Genomic DNA, 20,072 nt, shown 5'->3' on the forward strand with positions numbered 1-20,072 from the left:
GACATCAGGGAGAGGGAGACACTTTCCTACCCAGCTCCTGCTTCCCTTTACAGTGTCATCTAGAAAAACCCATACAATCTGCAGAAAACACACATCTTGAGGGTTGCACCCACATTCTGAAGCTCAGAGAGGTCACAGACCCCAGGACTGGTGCTCTGCCTTGCACTGCTCCTGCCTAAAAAGCAGCATCATCACAAGCAAAGCATTTCCCCCAAAGCAAGAGGTTTCCCAGTGACATTTGTCCTGAAGCACATCCAGCAGGACACCCCAGCTGCAGGTCCAGGAGAGATGTGTCACACACACAGCTGTTAAGAGCACGGTTTTCTTTCAAGGAAATTGTTGACTGAGTTGATTTGATGTTCATCATTAATGTGTGATATTGAAGCTGTGACAGATCAAAGAGTCTGTTTTGTTCAGAGTCAGCAAACAGATGTAACAGCCCAAAAAGCTCCCTCTCACCTTGATTTTTGTTTTTAGGAACAGGACTGGATCCAGACCTGCCTGGGAACTGGGAACTATCCAAGTGTGCTGTGTTTGGCTGGGATAGGGTTAATGTTTCTGGTGTGGGGCTGTGCTGAACGCAGGGCTGGGGACACAGAGATGTCACCTGCTGAGCAGGGCTGACACAGAGCCTGCTCTGTCCTGTGCTGCCTCACTGGGGGACAAGGAAAGCTGGGAGGACACAGCAGGACAGGTGACCCTGACCAAAGGAACATTCCAGACTATCTGACATCAGTTCAGGATATAAGGTGGGGAAAGGAGGAGAAAACGGGATGTTTGGAGTGATGGTTTTTGTCTTCCCAGGTCAGTATTCCATGGATGGGGCTCTCCTGCAGGTGCTGAACACCTGCCCAGCCATGGGAAGCAGGGAAAGAATTCCCTGTTCTGTTCTGCTTGTGTGTGTGCCTTTGGCTTTTCCATTAAACTGTATCTCAACCCACAAGTCTTTTTCTACCTTTTTCCCTCCTGATTCTCTCCCCACTGGTTGGGGAGTGAGCAAGGGGCTGTGAGGGGCTTGGTGCCTGGCTGGGGTTAAACTACACAAACACAGAAACACAGAGGAGTTTGGTTTGGTTTGGTTTGGTTTGGTTTGGTTTGGAAGAGACCTCAAAGCTCATCCAGTGCCACCCCCTGCCATGGACAGAGACAGCTCCCACTGTTCCCAGGTGGCTCCAAACCTTTCCAACCTGGCCCTGGACACTTCCAGGGATGGGGTGAGACACCACACTTCAACATCCTTAGAGACTCCAGGAAAAGAATGAGAAACATAGTATAAGGGAAATAGTGCTGCTACAATGACTGCCCTGAAGAAGGCTGGGAAAAGCAGACAGTATCTCTGACAGTATCTCTGACAGAATCTCTTTGCATCTTCTCTATTTCCCTGGAAATCCCTGGGAAAGCAGCTGGCACAGCCCCACAGGCAGAGCTGGGGGTCCCACGCAGTTCCCAGGGGCTCAAGCACTGAGTGCATCCCACTGGAGCAGCATTTAGGGAGGTGAGGGGCAGCTCCAGCTCTGGACACATCAGAGCTTTGTGCCAGGGATGCCCAGGCATAGCCAGGCTTTGACAGCTGCTGGCAGAGTGCCCAACCCATCCAGAAACACAAAGAGGAGCTCATTCCCCTCAGAAGGCACACAGGGTGCCCTAAACCATACCCAGAGTCCCTGGACAAACACAGAGCTGGTAAGTCTGGACTGAAGGGGCTCTGCCTGGTGTCTGGTGCAGTGGCAGCACAGAGGGATGGGAAGCAGGGAGGCTCAGAGCTGAGGATTCCACACAGCATCCTGACAGAGCAGCTGCAGGGACAGCACAGCCCAGAAACTGCCAAACTTCTGCCCAGAACTCAGGAAAACTCTCACCAGACACTTCTCACTCACACTGGGTGGGACTGAGCCCTAAATCTGTCCCCTGGGGGGAGCCTGGGGTAAAGCAGAGGCTGCAATCTCTGCAGGAGGTGCCAGGGGAGCCTTACATTGTCACGGATGTTGATGTCCGAGCCCTTGGCCAGCAGCAGCTTCACCAGCTCGATGTGCTTGTACTCCGTGGCCCAGATCATCGGGGTCCAGCCACCATCGTCCTGGGAGGGGACAGCAGGGTGACACACAGCCCTGACACAGCCCCGCCCTCCCCCTGCCCTGCTGCAGGTCCCTCAGAGCCCACCATGGCTGGGAGCAGCACTGCTGGGGTTTGCTCCAGCTCAGCAGGCTGGCCCTGCACCTCCAGCTGGTTCAGGTACACAAATTGTCCAAAAAGGCACAAGGAGCACCCAGGGTGTGTAAAAGATCTTACAGAAACTCCCTGAGAAGCCTGGGAGACCTGTCCTTGCCCCAGGTTAATTACCTCTGTCCCTACCCCCACCTAATTACCCCTGTGTCACCCCACAGCAATGGATAAACCCCAAGGGCAATGACAAAGCCCACAGTGACCAGTGCCAGGCTCAGCCCATCCCACACCACTGTCCATGATCCCCCCATTAGGAAAAGCTCAGGGACACCCTGGAGCAGCAGGATCCACAGCAAATTCAAGGAGAAGCTGCAAATCAAGGGGAGCTCCCTGAGGTCAGTGAGGGATCAGGAAGGGCACAGAATTGTCACCCTGTGGTGTCTGGAGGTGTCCCCCAGCAGCAGGACTGTACCTGAGTGAGCACTCAAGTGCTGAGGGAGCCCCTGAGCTGGGCCAAAGCAGCTCCTGCCCTGGGGAAGCCTCACCTGGCAGTTGACATCCATGTTCCCATTGGAGAGCAGGTACTGCACCACGTCGTAGTGCCCCTTCTTGGCTGCCAGGTGCAGACACGTGGAGCCCTCAGCATCCTGCACACAAGCACAGAACACAGCCTCAGCCATGCTCAGGACAGCACAGGAGCTCCCAGCTGGAGCAGGGAACTCCAAAAGTCTCCACCCCACTGCCAGGAGGGCAGAGAGGAGGAAGCAGAGCTCTAAGCAGAGCTTGGGAGCTTTACACCAAAGAGGTGCCACCCTGCAGAGAAGGAAAAGGCTTTGCAAAGCCTGGGGAAAGCACAAACCCCAAACCCTGGCAGTGATACCCCCCTTCTCCAACAGCCCCTTTCCCACTCCCCTCCATTTGCTGGAGAGCCAAAGTGAAGCAAAAATCCCTTACACAGGCAAAGTTTGCACTTTACATCAGAAAAATCACTCTGTCTCAAGTTGAAATGCTCCATTCCTCCAGGGTTTTTGCTGGGTTTTGTTAGCCCAAGGCCTCATCCCAGCACCTGGCAGCAGGTCCAGGGCTGGGGTGTCTCTCTCCAGTGAGACCAGGTCCCCATCCAGCCCACAGCCATCTGCACAGACTGGAGATAAAAAACAACCCCAAAGGCTGAAAGGAAAAAAGCCTTTGGGAGCTGGGGATGCAAGGCCTGGAGGAGATGGACAGGCTGTGAGTCATGGTGGAGATGCTCCCACCAAAGATCTCTCTGGCAGCAGCCTGACTTTTATCAGGCATTTATATCCCAAGAGCTTAGCACAGAGCAAGGCCCAGAGAGCAGGAAATCAGGAGGAGGAAATGAAAGACTGAAAAAAACCCAAAGGATTCCTTCCAGCTAAATCCCTGGGAGCAACGCTGGAGGTGAGAGCTTTGGGATGGAGCTGATGTGATGCAGGCTGAGGGAGGGGACATCTCAGGTCAGGGATTGCACCAGGAGGGCTCCTTGGGACACTGAAAGAGTTTTTACACCCCCACATGTGCCTGCTCCAGCTGAATAATTCCACAGCTTTCCCCTTGGATGGGCAAGAAGCAAGTGCAGCTCCCCAGCCCTGGGAGAGCAGGCAGATTTTATTGTAAAGGTTTTATTCAGGTTTTGAGTGGGGCTTTTCCATGCTGGGAACAGCACCAAGAGCTTCCTCCTGGGAGCTGGGGAGCCCCCACCCAGCTCCATGCAGTCCCACCTGCCCCAGGTAAGGGCTGGAGCTGCTTCCACAGCAATGCTGCTGCTTCAAACAGAGCCTGAGCTAATTAAGAAACTAATTAACATCATCAACTAGCCTAGACCTTAGATGTGATCTGAGGCTTCTCATTTGCTTTTGCAAGCTCAGGATTTATCTCCTTCCCTTGACCTTCAGAAACACAAACTCCCCTTTTTTCTCTTCCACAGGAATAAATCAGGTGAGAGATGTCTGGGCTGCTCCAAGGCACTTGGGACAGTGGCCAGCACAAAGCCACAGGTGTCTGTCCAGTCCTTTCCCCCTCCCAAGGATCCATTTAGGGCCTGGATTGGGCAGCACCTGATACCTTGCGCAGTGCTGCCTTCCCAAACCCAGCCAAGAGCAGCAGGTTGTGGCAATAAGTTTGCATGGGGAGGGTTCCTGTGCTCCAAACAGCATCTGATTTATGGGACTAATAAATGGTCTGTGTATTTTCCAAGATTGCAAAGCATCCAGAGCATGCTAAAGGCAAAGAGACAGCTGCATTTTATTGTTTTGGTTTAAATTAAGGGGTAGAGTTTAAAGATGGGGTTCAATTTTGCCACTGCAGCATGAGTGCAAGAATCCACACATCAGTTCTTTGGAAGGGAAAGCTTCCTCTGTCATTTTTCCTGGCTTGGCAAGCACCTAATTACCAGCCTATTTTAAAACATCACCCTAAAACTCTCATTATTAGAGCCTACAGAGAAGGAAACTCTGAAATCCAGCTTCACTGGAGTGGATTTGTAACACTAAAACCTAAGAAATCAAACTCCCTGACATTTGGTGCCACAAACTAAAGGGACAAGTGGCAACACTTGCCCCAAACAGCTCATGGCCAGCAGAAAAATGAGATTATGACACCCCCAGCCTCCATTCCAAGACAAACCAGTCCATTTCTCCTCAGCCTGAGCACTTCCACCCAAAACTTCAAGGAAGAAATGCTGGACAGAGGCTTCCTCAGGAGAAAAAGGGAAGGAACAAACTCCTACCTTGGGATCTACTAGTGCTCCAGCCTTGATCAGGTATTTCACAGTTTCCAGGTGGTTGTTTTCTGCTGCTTCCATCAGGGGGGTCCTCTGGTCCTCAGAGCAGGTGTCAATGTTGGCACCAGCCTGTTGGGAGGCAGGGCAAGGACAAGCACAGTTAGCAGGGGAAGGATGTGGGAGTAGAGATTTAATAACAAGATTTTCTCCTGAAATTTAGCCATATTAAACAGGGGAAAAAAAAGAATAAAAAAATAAGAAACAGAATGAGGAAAGAAGGCAGTGCAAGTCCACCTGCTCTGCAAACAGCACACACTGCCTGCCCCCTCTCCTGCCTTCCCAGCCAGGAAGGAGCTGTAAGAAAGCCAACAGCTGGTGTTAAATAACTCCTGTTATTACCAGATTTTGTACTCCTACTTTCTAGATATTGTTTGTGTAACAATTTGGAAAAGCCAGCCTCCTCTTTCTTCCAGCAGCTTTGTTTTCCCTGGTCTATGATTTAGCCTCCAACAACCAGCTCCTCTCAATGTCACAAGCAGTAGGAACAACTTGCTGGTGGCAACAGAGGCAGGAGCTGTAAAGAATATCCTGGGGATTGGCTCAATATTCCTGTGGAAGTCAATGGCAGTTCCACAGAGGTCTCTGAGCATCTGTTCATCTCAGCCCAGAGTGCCTCCAACAACACCTCACTGCTTCCAAACCATGGCTCTGTCAGGTTATCCTGCCTGCTTCAGGCCTTGGCTGAGCTCAGGAACCACCCAAAACTCAAACCCAAAAGGTCTCAGACACACCACAGCTCTTGGCAGGGGGGTGTGTGAGGCTCAGACCTGTTCACAGCAGCTGACTCAGGTTCACCTGGCACAAGGAGCTGTTTTCAGGTGCCTCCCACTGAATTCCTTTGTTTTGACTCTTTTCCCCAGCCAGAGCTATTTAAACCAGGGCAGAGGAGAAGCACTTCAAGTGGAACAAGCTGGGGCCATCCCCAGCCAAACCCTGGGCTGCTGCAGGAGCCAGACCTCAGGGAGAGACAAGATGAAGCACTCTGGAAACAAACCAACCCTACTGATAATTAAATTGTTTGTGATATCTCACAAGTTTTGCTCCTTTTCCTCATTCCACTGTCATCACATGCAGTAATTTCAGTCAGAGCAGCAAGAGAGGTCCAATGCTGGTTTCAAACAGTACCTGAAAGCCTCCAATTCCAGGTGCTGAAATGCAGCAGCCCAGCAGGATCATTTCCAAGTCATTCCTGCCTTCTCAACAGCCCTTTGAGGTTTCCCAATCCCACAGCATAAACAAAAGACACTTCCAGTCACTCCAGACCAGGTACACCAGCACAAAAAAGAAAAACTATAAATTTTTAATCCTTCTTTTTCTTCTTCACATTGTTTTGGAGCAGGCTCAACAACATCCCTACAGCTTTAACCATCTTCCCTCAGTTGGAATCCAAATCTCAGCCAACAATCCAAACTTCCATCCTCCCTTCACTCCTTTCCACATGTGAGACATTTGTGCTGCAGAGGAAAATCCTGCTGGAGCTCCTCAGGTTCTGACAGAAGGGAAGGCAGGGCCTGGCAGCTCCCATCACCAAGAGCAACCTGGCTTGGAGACCAAAACCAAGAGTTTGGAGAACTCCTGCAGCCTGGCAGCACATCTGGCAGTGCTGGCACATCTGGCAGTGCCCTGGCTGTGCTTAGGCACAGATCCCCACCTGCTCTGCACCAAATCTTCCCCTGCTCCTTGCCTGGAGAACAGGACAATTCCAGCAGGACAATTCCAGCTGTGCCCTCCCATTACTCTGCCCCACTCCTCCCTCAGCAAACCTTGGGATTGAGGAGGTTTTTACAGGAGGGATTTTCCCCTGCTGATTTCCATGTGGGGCAGACCAAAGCCCTCAGAAATGGTTTGTGCAGAGGGCTGGAAATGCAGACAGACCTGAATGAGCATGTGGCAGATGTCCACGTGGCCAGACTCGGCAGCAGCATGGAGAGGGGTTCTCTTACTCTGATGCTCCATTTTAAAATTAGGGTCAATCCCATCCACTGCAAAACAGAGCAGAGACACTTTCAAGCACAGTTCAGGGGAATCATGTCTCAGCTGAAGGCTGCTAAAGGATGGATTCCCAGCCCATCCTCAGCCCTGCTCACGTCTCACTGCACATTTCACCAGAAAGCTCTCAGGGCAGTCCCCTGCACATTCAATATGCAAACAGCCCTCACACCCAGAGCTTGCAAACACCATGGAATTCAATACCTTTTTAAGGCATTACTATCTCTCCAAAGGCCTCGTCCTTCAGCCTCACAACTCATCTCAAAAACAACAAACACCACACAAGGATAAAAAAAGAAAAGAAACACTGCTTGGTTTAAAGCAACCCAGAAATTGGGAACAACAAAGAGTTGGGCTCTGTCTCACCACTATTAATTGAAATTAATATTAGTAATCCTTTTTGCACCCCTGCAAATACAGAGCTGCAACATGGATGGAATTTGTCCACACAGGCTCAGGATCTGGCCAGAGATTCTCACAGCTGTGCAGAGACTGACAGATGATGCTGACAGCCAGACAAAGATGTCTGGGCATGATAACATGTTGTGTATGATGAGGCTGTAGTTAAATATCAATGAATAACATTTCTGTGCTATTGAAAACAGGAACAATGGAGCAAACACTTGCTAGACAAAAAAAAAAAAAGAAGGAACTGATAAAGGGCAAGAACAGAAAGCATCCAAAAGTGTACAAAGTACTGGAGTGGAAAGGAAGCATCCTTGTGAAACATCGTGTCCCTCAGAGGGGGAAATTCCTGGAGGATATTGGATGCTAAAAACAAGCTCAGCAGCTCAAAGGCATCTGGTGCTAGGCACCTCTGTACCCCAAAACAAACCCTGTGGATTGAAGGCTCTTCCTTTTTTGCTTTATTGCTGATGGATCTTGGTTTAAACTGACTCCATCTTGGTTTGGTTTAAACTGACTCCATCCATTCCCTCTCTACTGGGATCAAATATGTGCCCCAGGCATGGAGAGGGGTGGGAAAAGCCACATGGAGGTGACTGTGGGGACACAAGCAGCATGGATAAACCATGCTCAAAGCAGACACAGGTGGGGATCAGAGCCCATTTCCCAGAGAGATGCAGCCACAAGGGGATCAGTGCCCATGCAGACACAAGTGGGGATCAGAGCCCGTTTCCCAGAGAGATGCAGCCCTCCCAATGACACATCACCCACAGCAGTCTCTGCTCCCAGGGCCCTGGGGAGATGACGTGGTGCCCTGCTGGGAAGTGGCTGCTGGCACTGCCTGGCAGGAGCTGGGAGTGCTGCCAGCCAGGCCCTGGCCTGGGCAGGAGGCACCTACCCAGCATCAGCAGCACCTTCTGCAGCTCCCCTTGCCTGGCAGAGAAGTAGAGCTGTTTCGGGTGGAACCGCAGCTTCTTGGGCCTGCAGGAGGGGAGAGAGGAGGAATTAGTGCCCAGGGAAGGACAGGAATGTCACCCTCACTCACTGCCAGCCCTCACTCAGCCTGACAAAGTTCTGGGCTCATCCCCCAGCGTGGGCAGCAGGGCAGGGGGAGCTCTGCCCCTGTGCTCAGGTGAGACCCCACCTGCAGAGCTGCCTCCAAATCTGGGATCCCCAACATGAGGAGGACCTGGAGCTCTGGAGTGAAACCAGAGGAGGTCCCTGAGATGCTCCAAGGGCTGGAGCCCCTCTGCTCTGGAGCCAGGTTGGGAGAGCTGAGGGTGCTCCAGGGAGAGCTCAGAGCCCCTGCCAGGGCCTGAAGGGGCTCCAGGAGAGCTGGAGAGGGACTGGGGACAAGGGATGGAGGGACAGGACACAGGGAATGGCTTCAAACTGAAAGACAGGAAATTTAGGATTAAATATATGAAATAAATCCTTCCCTGTGAGGGTGGGCAGGCCCTGGCACAGGGTGCCCAGAGCAGCTGTGGCTGCCCCTGGATCCCTGGCAGTGCCCAAGGCCAGGCTGGGCAGGGCTGGGAGCAGCGTGGGACAGAGGGAGGTGTCCCTGCCATGGCAGGGGTGGCACTGGATGAGCTTTAAGGTCAGTTCCAACCCAAACCATTCCATGATCCTCTGATACAGAAAAACAAGTCTCCAAAAGGAGGTTTTAAAAAGTTGGTAAAACTTCCAGCTCCAGCCCCAGGCAGTCCTGTTCCAATGAGTGCTGGATCTGTTCAGCAACAGATTCTGGGTCTCACTACTGTGAACAGGAGCTCCCAGAAGTTCCAGCTGCAGCTGAAGAGCCAGTGAAGAACTAAATCCTCCAGAGAAATCAATAAGACATTTAGAGCTGTTAACAGTTCTACCAAATCTGTTGGGGATGACTAATGAGTGAAGTGAACAAAAAAAGCTCTGAGCTGGACCAAAATCCAGAAAAGCTAAATCTCCTTTTCTCTAGGCTAAACAACTTTGCTGGGAACTGGAGTGACCCAATGGTCTTTTTCTTACTTTTCAGAGTCCAGGGCAATCAGGGCACTTTCCAGAGTTTCTTTCACTGGTCCCTGGGTCAAGCTAGTAGTAGGCTTTGGAAAAACTGAAGACCCAGGGATGTCAAACCCTTCAGCAGCAGAACTTTCTGGCTTGTCTTCCTCTGACAACCTCGTCCCAGTGCCACTGAGGAGGAAAAATGAGAGACAGCCAAAGCACAACCATTAAAAATACACAACAATGTTTCTCTTATGCCAAAAAAGCAAAGCAAATGCATTTTAAATACAGATAAGTGTAACTGAAATTGAAACCCAAACCAATAAATTTTACAGCTTTTTCAGTAAGAAAGGAATTACACTGCCCTCTGACTACATCTTGATGTACTCTGTGCTACAGGAGACCCAGGCACATGGGGCAAGTCTTAAAGCCACCTAAACAAGGCCAGATGGGATGGGAAGTCAGAGCAGAGTTCCACACAGGGCTGGTTTAATTTATATTTTCCTCCTCTCATGGGTGCGAGTCAGGAGCTGCAGATGGGGAACGGCTGTCACTGAGCAAACCTGACAACATCAACCAATTCCACTGTTATTCCATTCCTAACAATAAGAGGAAGGAATGGTTTAACTCCTGAATGGTTTAACTCAGAGCAGAGTTCCACACAGGGCTGGTTTAATTTGTGTTTTCCTCCTCTCATGGGTGCGAGTCGGGAGCTGCAGATGGGAATGGCTGTCACTGAGCAAACCTGACAACATCAACCAATTCCACTGTTATTCCATTCCTAACAAAAGAGGAAGGAATGGTTTAACTCCTGAACCCCCCAACCTCCAAAGCCTCTGCCTCACACCCAAAACCCCCCAGCAGATTCCTGCAGCTGAGCCACCCCCAGCCCATCAGGAGGCGCCCAACCACTCCCACCAAAGCCTGGCCTGGCAGGAGCTTTGAGATCCCCCAGGCCCCCGTGCTCACCTCCCCGTGGTGGTGTCGGCCCTGCCCTCCACAGCTGCAGGTTTCTGCTGCTCGTAGCTCAGGGACACCGTGGAGGTGGTGTCAGCCTTGGCTATTGTCACCTCCTTGGCCTTGGAGGCCTCCTCCCCGCAGTGAGGGCAGTAGCTGGTGTCGTTCACCTGCGAGGCACAGCTCTTGTGGAAGCGGTGGGAGATGCTGCTCTCGGGCTGACACTCCATGAAAGTGCCCTTAAAAAACCACAGAGAAGGGAATTCAGCCCCTGCCGGGCCCGTGGCTCGCCCCTGCACACGCTCCATGCCACTCCTCACCACCTCTCTCGGCCCTGCTGCGTCCAGTACAGTAAAGCAAGCACTGCCACTTCTTTAGAAGAGAACAAAACCAAGGTAAAGGGGGAAAAACTCACTTGGTTAAAGACTGCAAAGCAAGATTTGGAATTGTGTTTGGGAAACAGAACAAAGAAGTCCCAATTTCCGGCTCTTCCCTCTAAGGCTTGAAGTTCTCCCTTGTGCCTCTAGAAGTGCCAGTGCACTGTAAGGACGCCCCCAAAACTGGAAGAGAAACCTTCAGACCTGTGCTGAGCCAGCACTAAAACTACCTGAAACACAGATGTACACAAACCATGCAAGAACCTGCATCAATCTGTCACTGACCCCACTGGAACCCAAATGATGTCACTCTTCTGCCTGGACCAGCCTAATTAACCCAAACAAGCTCACTGCTCATGCAACAAACTGGGCAATTCCTCCTAAAATTATTTTCCCTTTCTAGCAAAGTCCCTGTGACTGCTGTGCAGGAGCCCAGAGCTCCCTGCCTGTGGTGCCAGTGCTGCCTGAAGCCCTGCTGTGCTCTGGGTTGTGATGGTGGCACAGACAAACACTCCAGGTTCGCCTCTGTGCACCAGCACACAGCACTGAGAGATGGAAGAGAGTGCAAGGAAAGGCCAGCCAAACCCCCTCTTCTCCTGAATCCAGTCCTCCCAAGCAATCTAATTAACTCTATTTCAGCTTTGCAAATGCCTTGAAGGGTTTTGAGGGTTTTATCTCCTAAATGATCTTTGACTCAGCAAGAAAACCCAGGATGGCTCCACTTACTACAATAATGCTTGAGACAACTGCAGCATCTTTCCTTGAGCCATCTTGAAGAATACCAGCATCACACAATTAAGCCTCATCATCACTCCATGAGGCCTCAGTTGGTGCCTTTCAGCTTTATCCACAGGCAAAGCAGGACACTGGCCACCAAAGGACTGCAGCAAGTCCCTTAAAAGCCTCGGTGGCACAGGTGGAAGAAGCAGGAGGAGATCACAGCGTGGTTTGAGTTGGAAGGAACCTTGAATCTCATGTGGTTCCACCCCCCTGCCATGGGCAGGGACATCTTCCACTGTCCCAGGCTGCTCCAAGCCCCAATGTCCAACCTGGCCTTGGGCACTGCCAGGGATCCAGGGGCAGCCACAGCTGCTCTGGGCACCCTGTGCCACCCTCACAGGGGAGAATTCCTTCCCAATATTTAATCTTCCTAATATCTAACCTAATTGAGATCTCCAACACTGCCTTGGTCCAGTGCCACCACTCAGGATCCCCATCCTGAGGGCACACAGAGGTGGGGGCACAGCTTCATTTACAAACCAAGCTAAGACTTTTTTTGGATGTGATTGATCTGTACACAAAGAAAAACAACCAACCCTTGTTCCAAAGAAATTCCAAAGGCAAGACTTCCAGCATGTGAAATCCCTTTGGTAACACCCCTCGGGGGTCTCCAGGAAGATCAAGGTGACGATTTCAGCTGCCCTCACACACATTCCTATTGAAAACACCTCCTGACGTGCTGTGGAACGAGGTGGGGCTGATGCCAGGAATTCAGGACACCCCTTTAGGGACCATCTCCACTTTCAGCTTCCAGCTGTTGCAACAGGTACCCCCTTCCCTGGATTGAGAGCACGAACTTACTGCAGTGCAAAAGTATCCACAGCCAGGGCAACACTGGTGTTTCACCATCCTCCCTCTATGGTCCTCACACAGCACCAAAAGCTGGACTTTGTTAGACGGGCGCATCAGTTCATACTTAACCACACTGTTTGTGCATCGGCCCAGCTGGAACAGGAGAAATTAAAGGCAATGAAATTACTGCAGACCACACCACTCCCTGTGCTTGTGCAGAGGAAGATTTTTGCACACTGCTCCTCGAGGAGGCCTGGCTTTTTCACAGGGATTCAGCTGTGTGCCAGAGAGCATTAGCAGTGCAGCAGGAAGCTGTGAAAGCTGCTCTCAGGAAGGAATGCATCATTTACTAACTAACATGCATGTGCACCCCGAGTCATTTGTTCCTTGCAACAACAACAACAACAACAACAAAATGGTAACTGGAAATAGGCAACAGCCAAGCAGCAGAAGGGGCAGTCCCAGGGGCCTGACTCACACAACACACACTCTCCTCTTGCCAGGAAGAGCGGGTGTCAGTGACCAAGAGAAGGAGACCATGCACACTAAATCTTGTTACTGCTCAAAACTCCCAGGCACAGGAAGATAGAGGGGAAAATAATTGCTCCTCATTGCCAGTGAAGTTATCGTCTGTACTGCTTCCAGCACTGGCCCCTGCCCAGACCACAGGGATGAAGAGCCAGGCTTTGATGAGAGCTCAGCTAAAGTCATGTTTGGAGCGGGTTTTCCAAAGGATTTGAGCAGGTTTTCCAAAGGATTTCACCAATCTACAGCTCTGGATTTAAAAATCACAGGATCACAGAATCCTGGAATGGTTTGGGTTGGAAGGGACCTTAAAGCTCATCCACTTCCACCCCTTCCACACCTTCCACTGTCCCAGGCTGCTCCCAGCCCTGCCCAGCCTGGCCTTGGGCACTGCCAGGGATCCAGGGGCAGCCCCAGCTGCTCTGGGCACCCTGTGCCAGGGCCTCAGCACCCTCACAATTCCTTCCCAATCTTCACCTGTCCTCCTTCAGCTTGAAGCCATCCCCTTTTCCTATCATCCATTCCTTCTCCTGCCCCACCTTGTTCTGTTACTGGCAGCAGGTTCCAGAGCTGGGGTTCCCTGTCCCCAGCCAGTGCTCCTTGCTCTGCTGCTCCAAGAGGGAGCAGCACCTCCTGCAGCCACCACTGTCACCTGCCAGCATGACAGGACACTCCTTGTGTCTGTTTCAAGCTCCTCTTGATAATAATCTTGCTTTCCCCAAAGACCTGGCAAAGGAGATTTATAAACTGGGAATACCAAGGTGAAAGGCTGCTCCAAGGAAGGGTCCCTTGGAGGGAAGGTGGAGAATTTATTGAGCTCATGACAGAGTCAGTCAGGGACTCAGTGCCACACACTGTCCCTCTGCTCCAGCCAAGGATTTGCTGCGTTTTCTCAACAAAACTAAACTTTCTCTCTAATTTTTTTAAATTCCACTCCTGCAGACACAACACCCCTGTGGGAAAAGAGAATGGATTTTATCCTAGGCTCATCATCCACCCCAGCATCTCCAGTTCAGCTTTCCCAAATTCCAGCTGCAGAGATTTCCTGTGGTTGGGACACCTTGGCCAGACTGATCCCTGTCCCCACCCCGAGCCCAGGGGCTGCAGGGTGGCACAAGGGGACCATGGATCCTTTCCTGAGGAGGAATTTCACTGAGCTGAGGAAATTCCACTGACAGGTGGAAAGCTGCATTACCCATGTGAGGAAGACCCTGAGCTGTTATGCCACACTTTATTATTTGCTAGAAACTCTAGAACAAGTTCAACATGATTAATTGCTATTTTCCAACCATTAGAGAGTGCAGCAGGGTGCTCATGACTATTTATAACACTCTCCAAGGACATGACAGTCTGGAGAAGCCATTATTCACACATATAATATTCCTCTAACATCTCTGAGTCACTTATCCCATTATCAAAAAGAATCTAACATAAAGCATGGCCTTTGCTATTCCTCCCTGTGATTTATCCAGGGACAGAACTGTCAACTCACCATAGCCAGGAGCAGCAATTCCTTCACACACCTTGTGTTTGTTTAGAAACCCTGGGGTCCCCCCTCTCTCTGATGAGTCTCCCAGGACATTTTCTCTTTAATGAACCAATTTTGCCATTCTTTGGAAATTCCTCTCTCTGCAGGTACCAGCACATACTAACAGAAGCAGAGCTGGTCTACAAACCTGATTATCCCTTTGTCCCTCCATCCACCCTTCTCCTGGGATCCTACAGAAGAACTAGGGATATTCTCACTCCTTGTGCTACCACTGGTGAGTGTGAGAGAGCTGCAGTGAGGCTGAAGCTGAAGAGAAACCCAGTGAAAGGAGAATCCATCAAGAGCATTCCTGTCCTGCAGTTCTCCCTTTCCAGATTGTGGAATGGAGTCACTTCTGCCACTCCCCTCCACACTTCTGGAACCAGCAGAGCCCGAGCAGCCTGGCTGTGACCCAAAGGCATCGAGTGCAATCCCTGTCAGACCAGGGTGGAAGCTTTGGGACAGAAAGAGAGGAGGACAGAGAAAGGCTGGGGCAGCAGAGCCATGCCAAGCTCCTGAACTCAACACCCGACCACAGAAAGGTTTGCAGCAGGTCCTGCACAGTCAAGGGAAAGCAGCTCCAATCCTTGAGCGCATTTTCTCCCTCTGCTGCAGGTTCCTGTACCTGAGCCTGAGGTGTGAATGTTACATCAACCCCATCCAGCCTCACAGGCCAGGACAAGCCCAGGAGAGGCACCCAGAGCCTCTCCCAGTGCAGGCTCAGAGCTGCTCCCTCCCCAGTGGCCTCACCCAGGGTGGGACAGGCACAGAGTGCTGGGGGACACGGGCCCTGCCACTCCTCACACCAGCGGGTCCCAGTCTAGGCCCAGAGCCCCTGGGTGACCCCACACGTGCTCCTGGCACTGCCTGTCACCCTGTCTGGCCTTGTCCTCAGCAGGAAGGCTGTGGGGAGCTAAAGGACAGGCTCCTACCTCGTTGTCCACGCTCTCTGTGGCCATGCACTGGTTGTTGGCCAGGGTGGTGATCTCTCTGCTTTTGGGGGTTTCCATCCGACAGCTGCACAGGGGCACCTCCTGCAGACCATCCACTTCCATGGCTTCAGGGCCATTGGAGAGACCTGGGGCACAGAAAAACAGGGAATTAACTCCAGTTCTCTGCCAGGAGAAAGGATTCAGTCCACCAACACCCTGTGACACCTTCCCATTCCATGTCAATGCTCTCCAGGCTTTAGCAGCACCCTGTAAAAGAGACCCTTTCACACCAGCTGGAGTTTGCAAAAGCCTCCTGCACTTTTCCAAGTCCAGCCACACTCAGCTGGCTGTGCTGAAAGCAAGAGTGATAAGTTAAGATCAGTTTACTCTGAGAAAGCCTCAGAAAGGCCAAGCAATGAGGTGCAGGGTTTTATCAGCCTCTCTCTCCTCCTCACAACACTGGGCTCTGGCACCAGGAAATTTGCAGGAAACCACCCAGAGCTGGAAATTTGAATAGGCAGTGGAGTGATAAATAGAGATGATCAGGAAAGCACAAACTCCTATTTGCAAAGGCTTATTACACAGATGGGAAAACAAAATTCCTGGGACTGTTTGGTGTCAGCCAACCACAAATTATTTATTTTGGAAAGAGAACAAACCAGGGGAAAGAAAGCAGCAAGATGCTCCAATGTTCTTTTCCTCATTGCTCTGAGATGTTGAACATTTACAAACCTGTGGAAAGGTGGATGAGGGCTTTGGAGGGGGATCACTGTGGGAATATTCCTGTAGTTCCTCTGGATTTAAATCAATCACTGGGTGACCCAGGATTGCCAAACTGGCCTAGTGACAAGGGGGGTGATTCCAGTCCTACCCTCCTCTTCCAGACCAGCACCAAATCATCTCTGCAATGTTTGCAGCACAGAATCCTTTGGCCTTGGGGATGCTTCACCCTGAAGCCTTCATCCCAAGCTTTCATCCCAAGCCTTCATCCCAAGCTTCCATCCCAAGCTTTCCCTGCCCACTGCTATGGATTGACTCACACTGAGAAGGAAGCTTGCTGCTATTTTTCAAGCTTTGGAATGGGAATGGAGAGCTCTCTTGCTGTGAGGTTTTGCAGATTTCACTTCATCCCTGGGGGAGATTCCTCCTCAGCTTCCCCCAGAGCTCCCTGCCCGTGCCTCTGACCCTGCCAGCCAAGCACAAACCCTTTTCATCCCATCAGGAATTCCCTGAGCCAACAAGTTGCAAGCCCAAGCCTAGCAAAGGGATATTTCAAGACACACAAGGCCAGGGAAAGTCCTTGCTGTTTTCATGTAAAATCCTGTCAAGATCTTAAAGGTTTAAGAGTTTTCTCTGGGAGCACAAATCACAAAGCTCATTCCTCCTTCTGAGCTGTCACTTCCCTAATCTGTTTGACATCCAGAGGCTGTGGTGAAAGCATCCCTCATCCCTCCTGACCCTCCCTTGGTGGGGAAGGCTCCCACCCTCTCTTTGAAGTGCCTCTATCAAAGGAGCCAGACAAGCTTTGAGGGAGCAGTGGGGACAGACAGGCAGATCCAGCCAGGGGATTCTGGATGTGAGGAGAGTTCAGCACTGGGAGCAGCAGCTGGGGCTCAGCACCCAGGGCCCAGCACCAGCCCCTTCCCTTCCCAGGGCTGAACAAAGCATTCCTGAGGGAATCCAGCGGCAGCAGTTCTGGGGGGATGCTGAGTCAGCATATTTCAGGGAATGGAGGGAGCTGCTGAGTAGGACAGGAGGGCTGGGGCAGTACCTGGGACCCTTGGTGAGTGTATTCCTGAGCTAACGTGCCTCACTGGAACTGGTATCCCATCTACACCCTCACTCCATCCCAGTGCCCTCCCTATCCTCACACACATCCAAATCCATCCCTACTTCTATCCCAGCCCCATCCCTACTCTCATCCCCAGCCCAGCCCCATCCCTATTCTCATGCTCACCCCCAGCCCAGCCCCATTCCCATCTCCTCCTCATTCTCATCCCAGCTGCATTCCTACCTCAGCCCCATCCCTGCCCTCATCCTCACCCCCAACCCAGCCCCATATCCATCCTCATCCCCAACCCAGCCTTATATCCATCTTCATCCCCGGCCCAGCCCTATATCCATCCTCATCCTCATCCCCAACCCAGCCCCATATCCATTCTCATGCCCAACCCAGCCCCATATCCATTCTTATCCCAAATCCAGCCCCATATCTATGCCTATCCTCATCCCCATCCCTATCCCAACATTCATCCCTGCTCCAGCCCTATCCTCCCCCTCATCTTGATCCCTAATTCCTATCCCATCCCGATCCCTAATCCCAATCCCTAACCCCCATCCCTTCCCGATCCCTAACCCCCATCCCATCCCAATCCCCAATCCCCATCCTATGCCCATCCCTAACCCCATCCCGATCCCGCTCCCGCCCCATTCCCGTTGCTCTGCGCGCTCTGTGGCCGCCAGGGGGCAGCCGGGGCCCCGAACGGCGCCACCCTCGGAACAAAGGGACCCCAAACCCGACCCCAAACACAGTTCCAACCCCAAACCTGGTCTCACATTCAAATTCAAGCCCAAACCCAGCCCTGACCCCAAACCCAGCCCCAATCCCAACCCCAAACCCAACCTCGACCCCAACCCAATCCCCACCTCCAACTCACCCCCAAGCCGAGCCCAGCCCAGCACTCACCTCCCGCAGGTGAGGAGAGGATCCCCTTCACCCGGAGGTCCAGGGAATCCAGGGACACCTCCATGTACTCCATGCTGTTCTCCTGGCTGGGGCCCTCCCTGCTGCCCAGCGAGGCTTTGTAGGCTTCAGCACCTGGATGGGAACAGGGGATTCACAAAAACCCCACAGGAACAGCCACTCCATGGCTGTGAGGCCCGGGCTGTGCAGGGTCCCTGTGGGAACCACGAGGGCAGAGCACAGGGAATGTGCCACCAATATCTGGGCATGGCTGGGCACTGCTCTGCTCACACTGAGTGTGCCACCTCCACCCAGGCAGGGAACAACAACAGGGGACAAATGAGATGGGTTCAGCCTCAGCAAGGGCACAAGGAAGGGGTGACCCATGGCTGGAGCACCCCCTGCCCCCAGCCTGGTACACACTGGCCAGGCAGGGCCAACTGCACCTCAGGAGGAGGATGAGGCAGGTGACGTCCAGCTGAGTGGGAGGGGAAACACAAAAAGTCAAGGTGTGCCTCCAAGTGAGCAGAGCTCTGCTGGGGAGGGATTGTGGGACAGGGAACTCGGTGTCTCTGCACTCCCTTGGCTTCACTTTCTCTCCTGCTCTGCTTCTGCCAGTCCAGCTTGGCCAAGAGGGTTTGGGTGCCCTTCCAGACCAGCTGAAGGGGAAGAAAACCAGCCTGCAGGTGAAATGCAGAATTAGGTATTTGCTGTGACAGGGCTCAAGGGTCCCTATGGCATACTGGGAGGAAGAGGAGGGAGCCAGGTGAGTGATAGAGCCCAGCCATAGAGCAGAGGCTGGAAAATGGTCAATTCATTCACAAGTACCAAAAAGCTGCTGATACAAAAATGATCCTTTTGCCCTGAATTAGCAAACCCAGAAGAATAAAAATGAATTTTTATTCACTGCTTTGGTGACAGTGGATGTATGACACCCCAGCAATGAGGCTGAAGGCACAGCTGCACTCTCCACTTATCTCTCCCATGTTGTTACCTTTCCCAAGCAAGAAGCATCACATCCTGCCTTTCCCCACCTCTCAACAGAGCTCACTTGAGACATTTTTTGGTGCTCAGTGACTCAGGACAAACAAGAGGGACCTTGAACAACACCCACACTTGGGATGGGCCCGAGGCAGCTCCTTCCTTGTGGTTCTTCCACAGGGAGCCAAGCCAAGCTGCACATTCCATTCAGCTGCACAGGCACCCACACAAAAACAATGCAGCACCACTCCAGGCTGGTTCTTTCTGTCCTTCTGCATCCAAACATCCTCCCTGGAGCTCATGGGACAGGAATCCACATGGACACATCACATAACCCCAGATTGCTTTGGGTGGGAAGGGACCTTAAAGCTCATCCCATTCCAAACTCTGCCATGGTAGAGACACCTCCCACTGTCCCAGGCTGCTCCCAGACCTGTCCAGCCTGGCCTTGGGCACTGCCAGGGATCCAGGGGCAGCCACAGCTGCTCTGGGCACCCTGTGCCAGGGCCTCAGCACCCTCAGAGGGAACAATTTCTCCTGTATAGATAGCATCAATTTCCTGTCTCTCAGTCCGAAGCCATTCCCCCTTGTCCTGTCACTATCTCCCCATATAAAATTCCTCTTCCTCCTTTTTGTAAGCCCCACAAGGCCTTTTTTTGGATACTCCAAAATAAAGGGATTGGTGAACAAAATAAAGCTCCTCCAGCATTCCAAGGACAAAGCCACAAGTTCTGCTGTGACAGTGACACCAGCAGCCCCTGCCAGTGAGGGGCAATTCACAGCCTGGCTCCTCACACAGCCCAGCCTTGGGAAGGAAGGGTGAGCCCAGGCCTCAGGTCCTTCCCTGGGGTGGAATTCAGGAACAAACCCCCATCCATTACCTAGCACACCTCCTTGTTTCTTTTTATTCCTCCGCCTCCTCTTGCGGGTGGGTTTCAGCCATGGACTGTCTGTCTTCCCTTTCCTCTTCAGCAGCTTCTTCTTGACGCTGGACTCGGAGCTCTGGGGAAGCAGAGAGGCCACGTGCACGTCAGGCATGGTGGCACCAGGGTCCCTCTGTGGAGCAGCCCTCACCCAGCTCCAGCAGGGCTCTGAAACCAAGGGCTGCTAAGGTGCCTTTATAGCACTGCAAAGGAAACCCAGGCACACGTGGGGGTGGATTTCCTGTCAGCTCAGC

General features: G+C 52.1%; 1 protein-coding gene across 11 annotated transcripts in view; it reads right to left on the bottom strand.

Moving 5' to 3' along the window:
* Window positions 1–20,072, bottom strand: part of LOC128942077 (histone-lysine N-methyltransferase EHMT1-like) — a 120,014-nt gene that overhangs the window by 17,275 nt on the left and 82,667 nt on the right. For 9 of the 11 annotated variants that reach the window (XM_054284289.1, XM_054284291.1, XM_054284290.1 and 6 more), the window contains 11 exons: window positions 19,777–19,897; window positions 17,918–18,049; window positions 15,232–15,377; window positions 12,256–12,399; window positions 10,310–10,536; window positions 9,365–9,529; window positions 8,256–8,338; window positions 6,839–6,945; window positions 4,910–5,032; window positions 2,709–2,810; window positions 1,973–2,077 (listed from right to left, as the gene is read on the bottom strand). In XM_054284289.1, coding sequence (XP_054140264.1) covers window positions 1,973–2,077; window positions 2,709–2,810; window positions 4,910–5,032; window positions 6,839–6,945; window positions 8,256–8,338; window positions 9,365–9,529; window positions 10,310–10,536; window positions 12,256–12,399; window positions 15,232–15,377; window positions 17,918–18,049; window positions 19,777–19,897 — 1,455 coding nt within the window. The remainder of the gene's footprint in view (window positions 1–1,972; window positions 2,078–2,708; window positions 2,811–4,909; window positions 5,033–6,838; window positions 6,946–8,255; window positions 8,339–9,364; window positions 9,530–10,309; window positions 10,537–12,255; window positions 12,400–15,231; window positions 15,378–17,917; window positions 18,050–19,776; window positions 19,898–20,072) is intronic. The other 2 variants (XM_054284295.1, XM_054284294.1) reach the window with 1 other exon arrangement.

The sequence above is a fragment of the Melozone crissalis genome, unplaced genomic scaffold (genome assembly GCF_028551555.1).
Source record: "Melozone crissalis strain CALT ecotype California unplaced genomic scaffold, PUWL_Pcris_2 ptg000041l_1, whole genome shotgun sequence".
In the NCBI taxonomy this organism is placed as follows: Eukaryota; Metazoa; Chordata; class Aves; order Passeriformes; family Passerellidae; genus Melozone; species Melozone crissalis.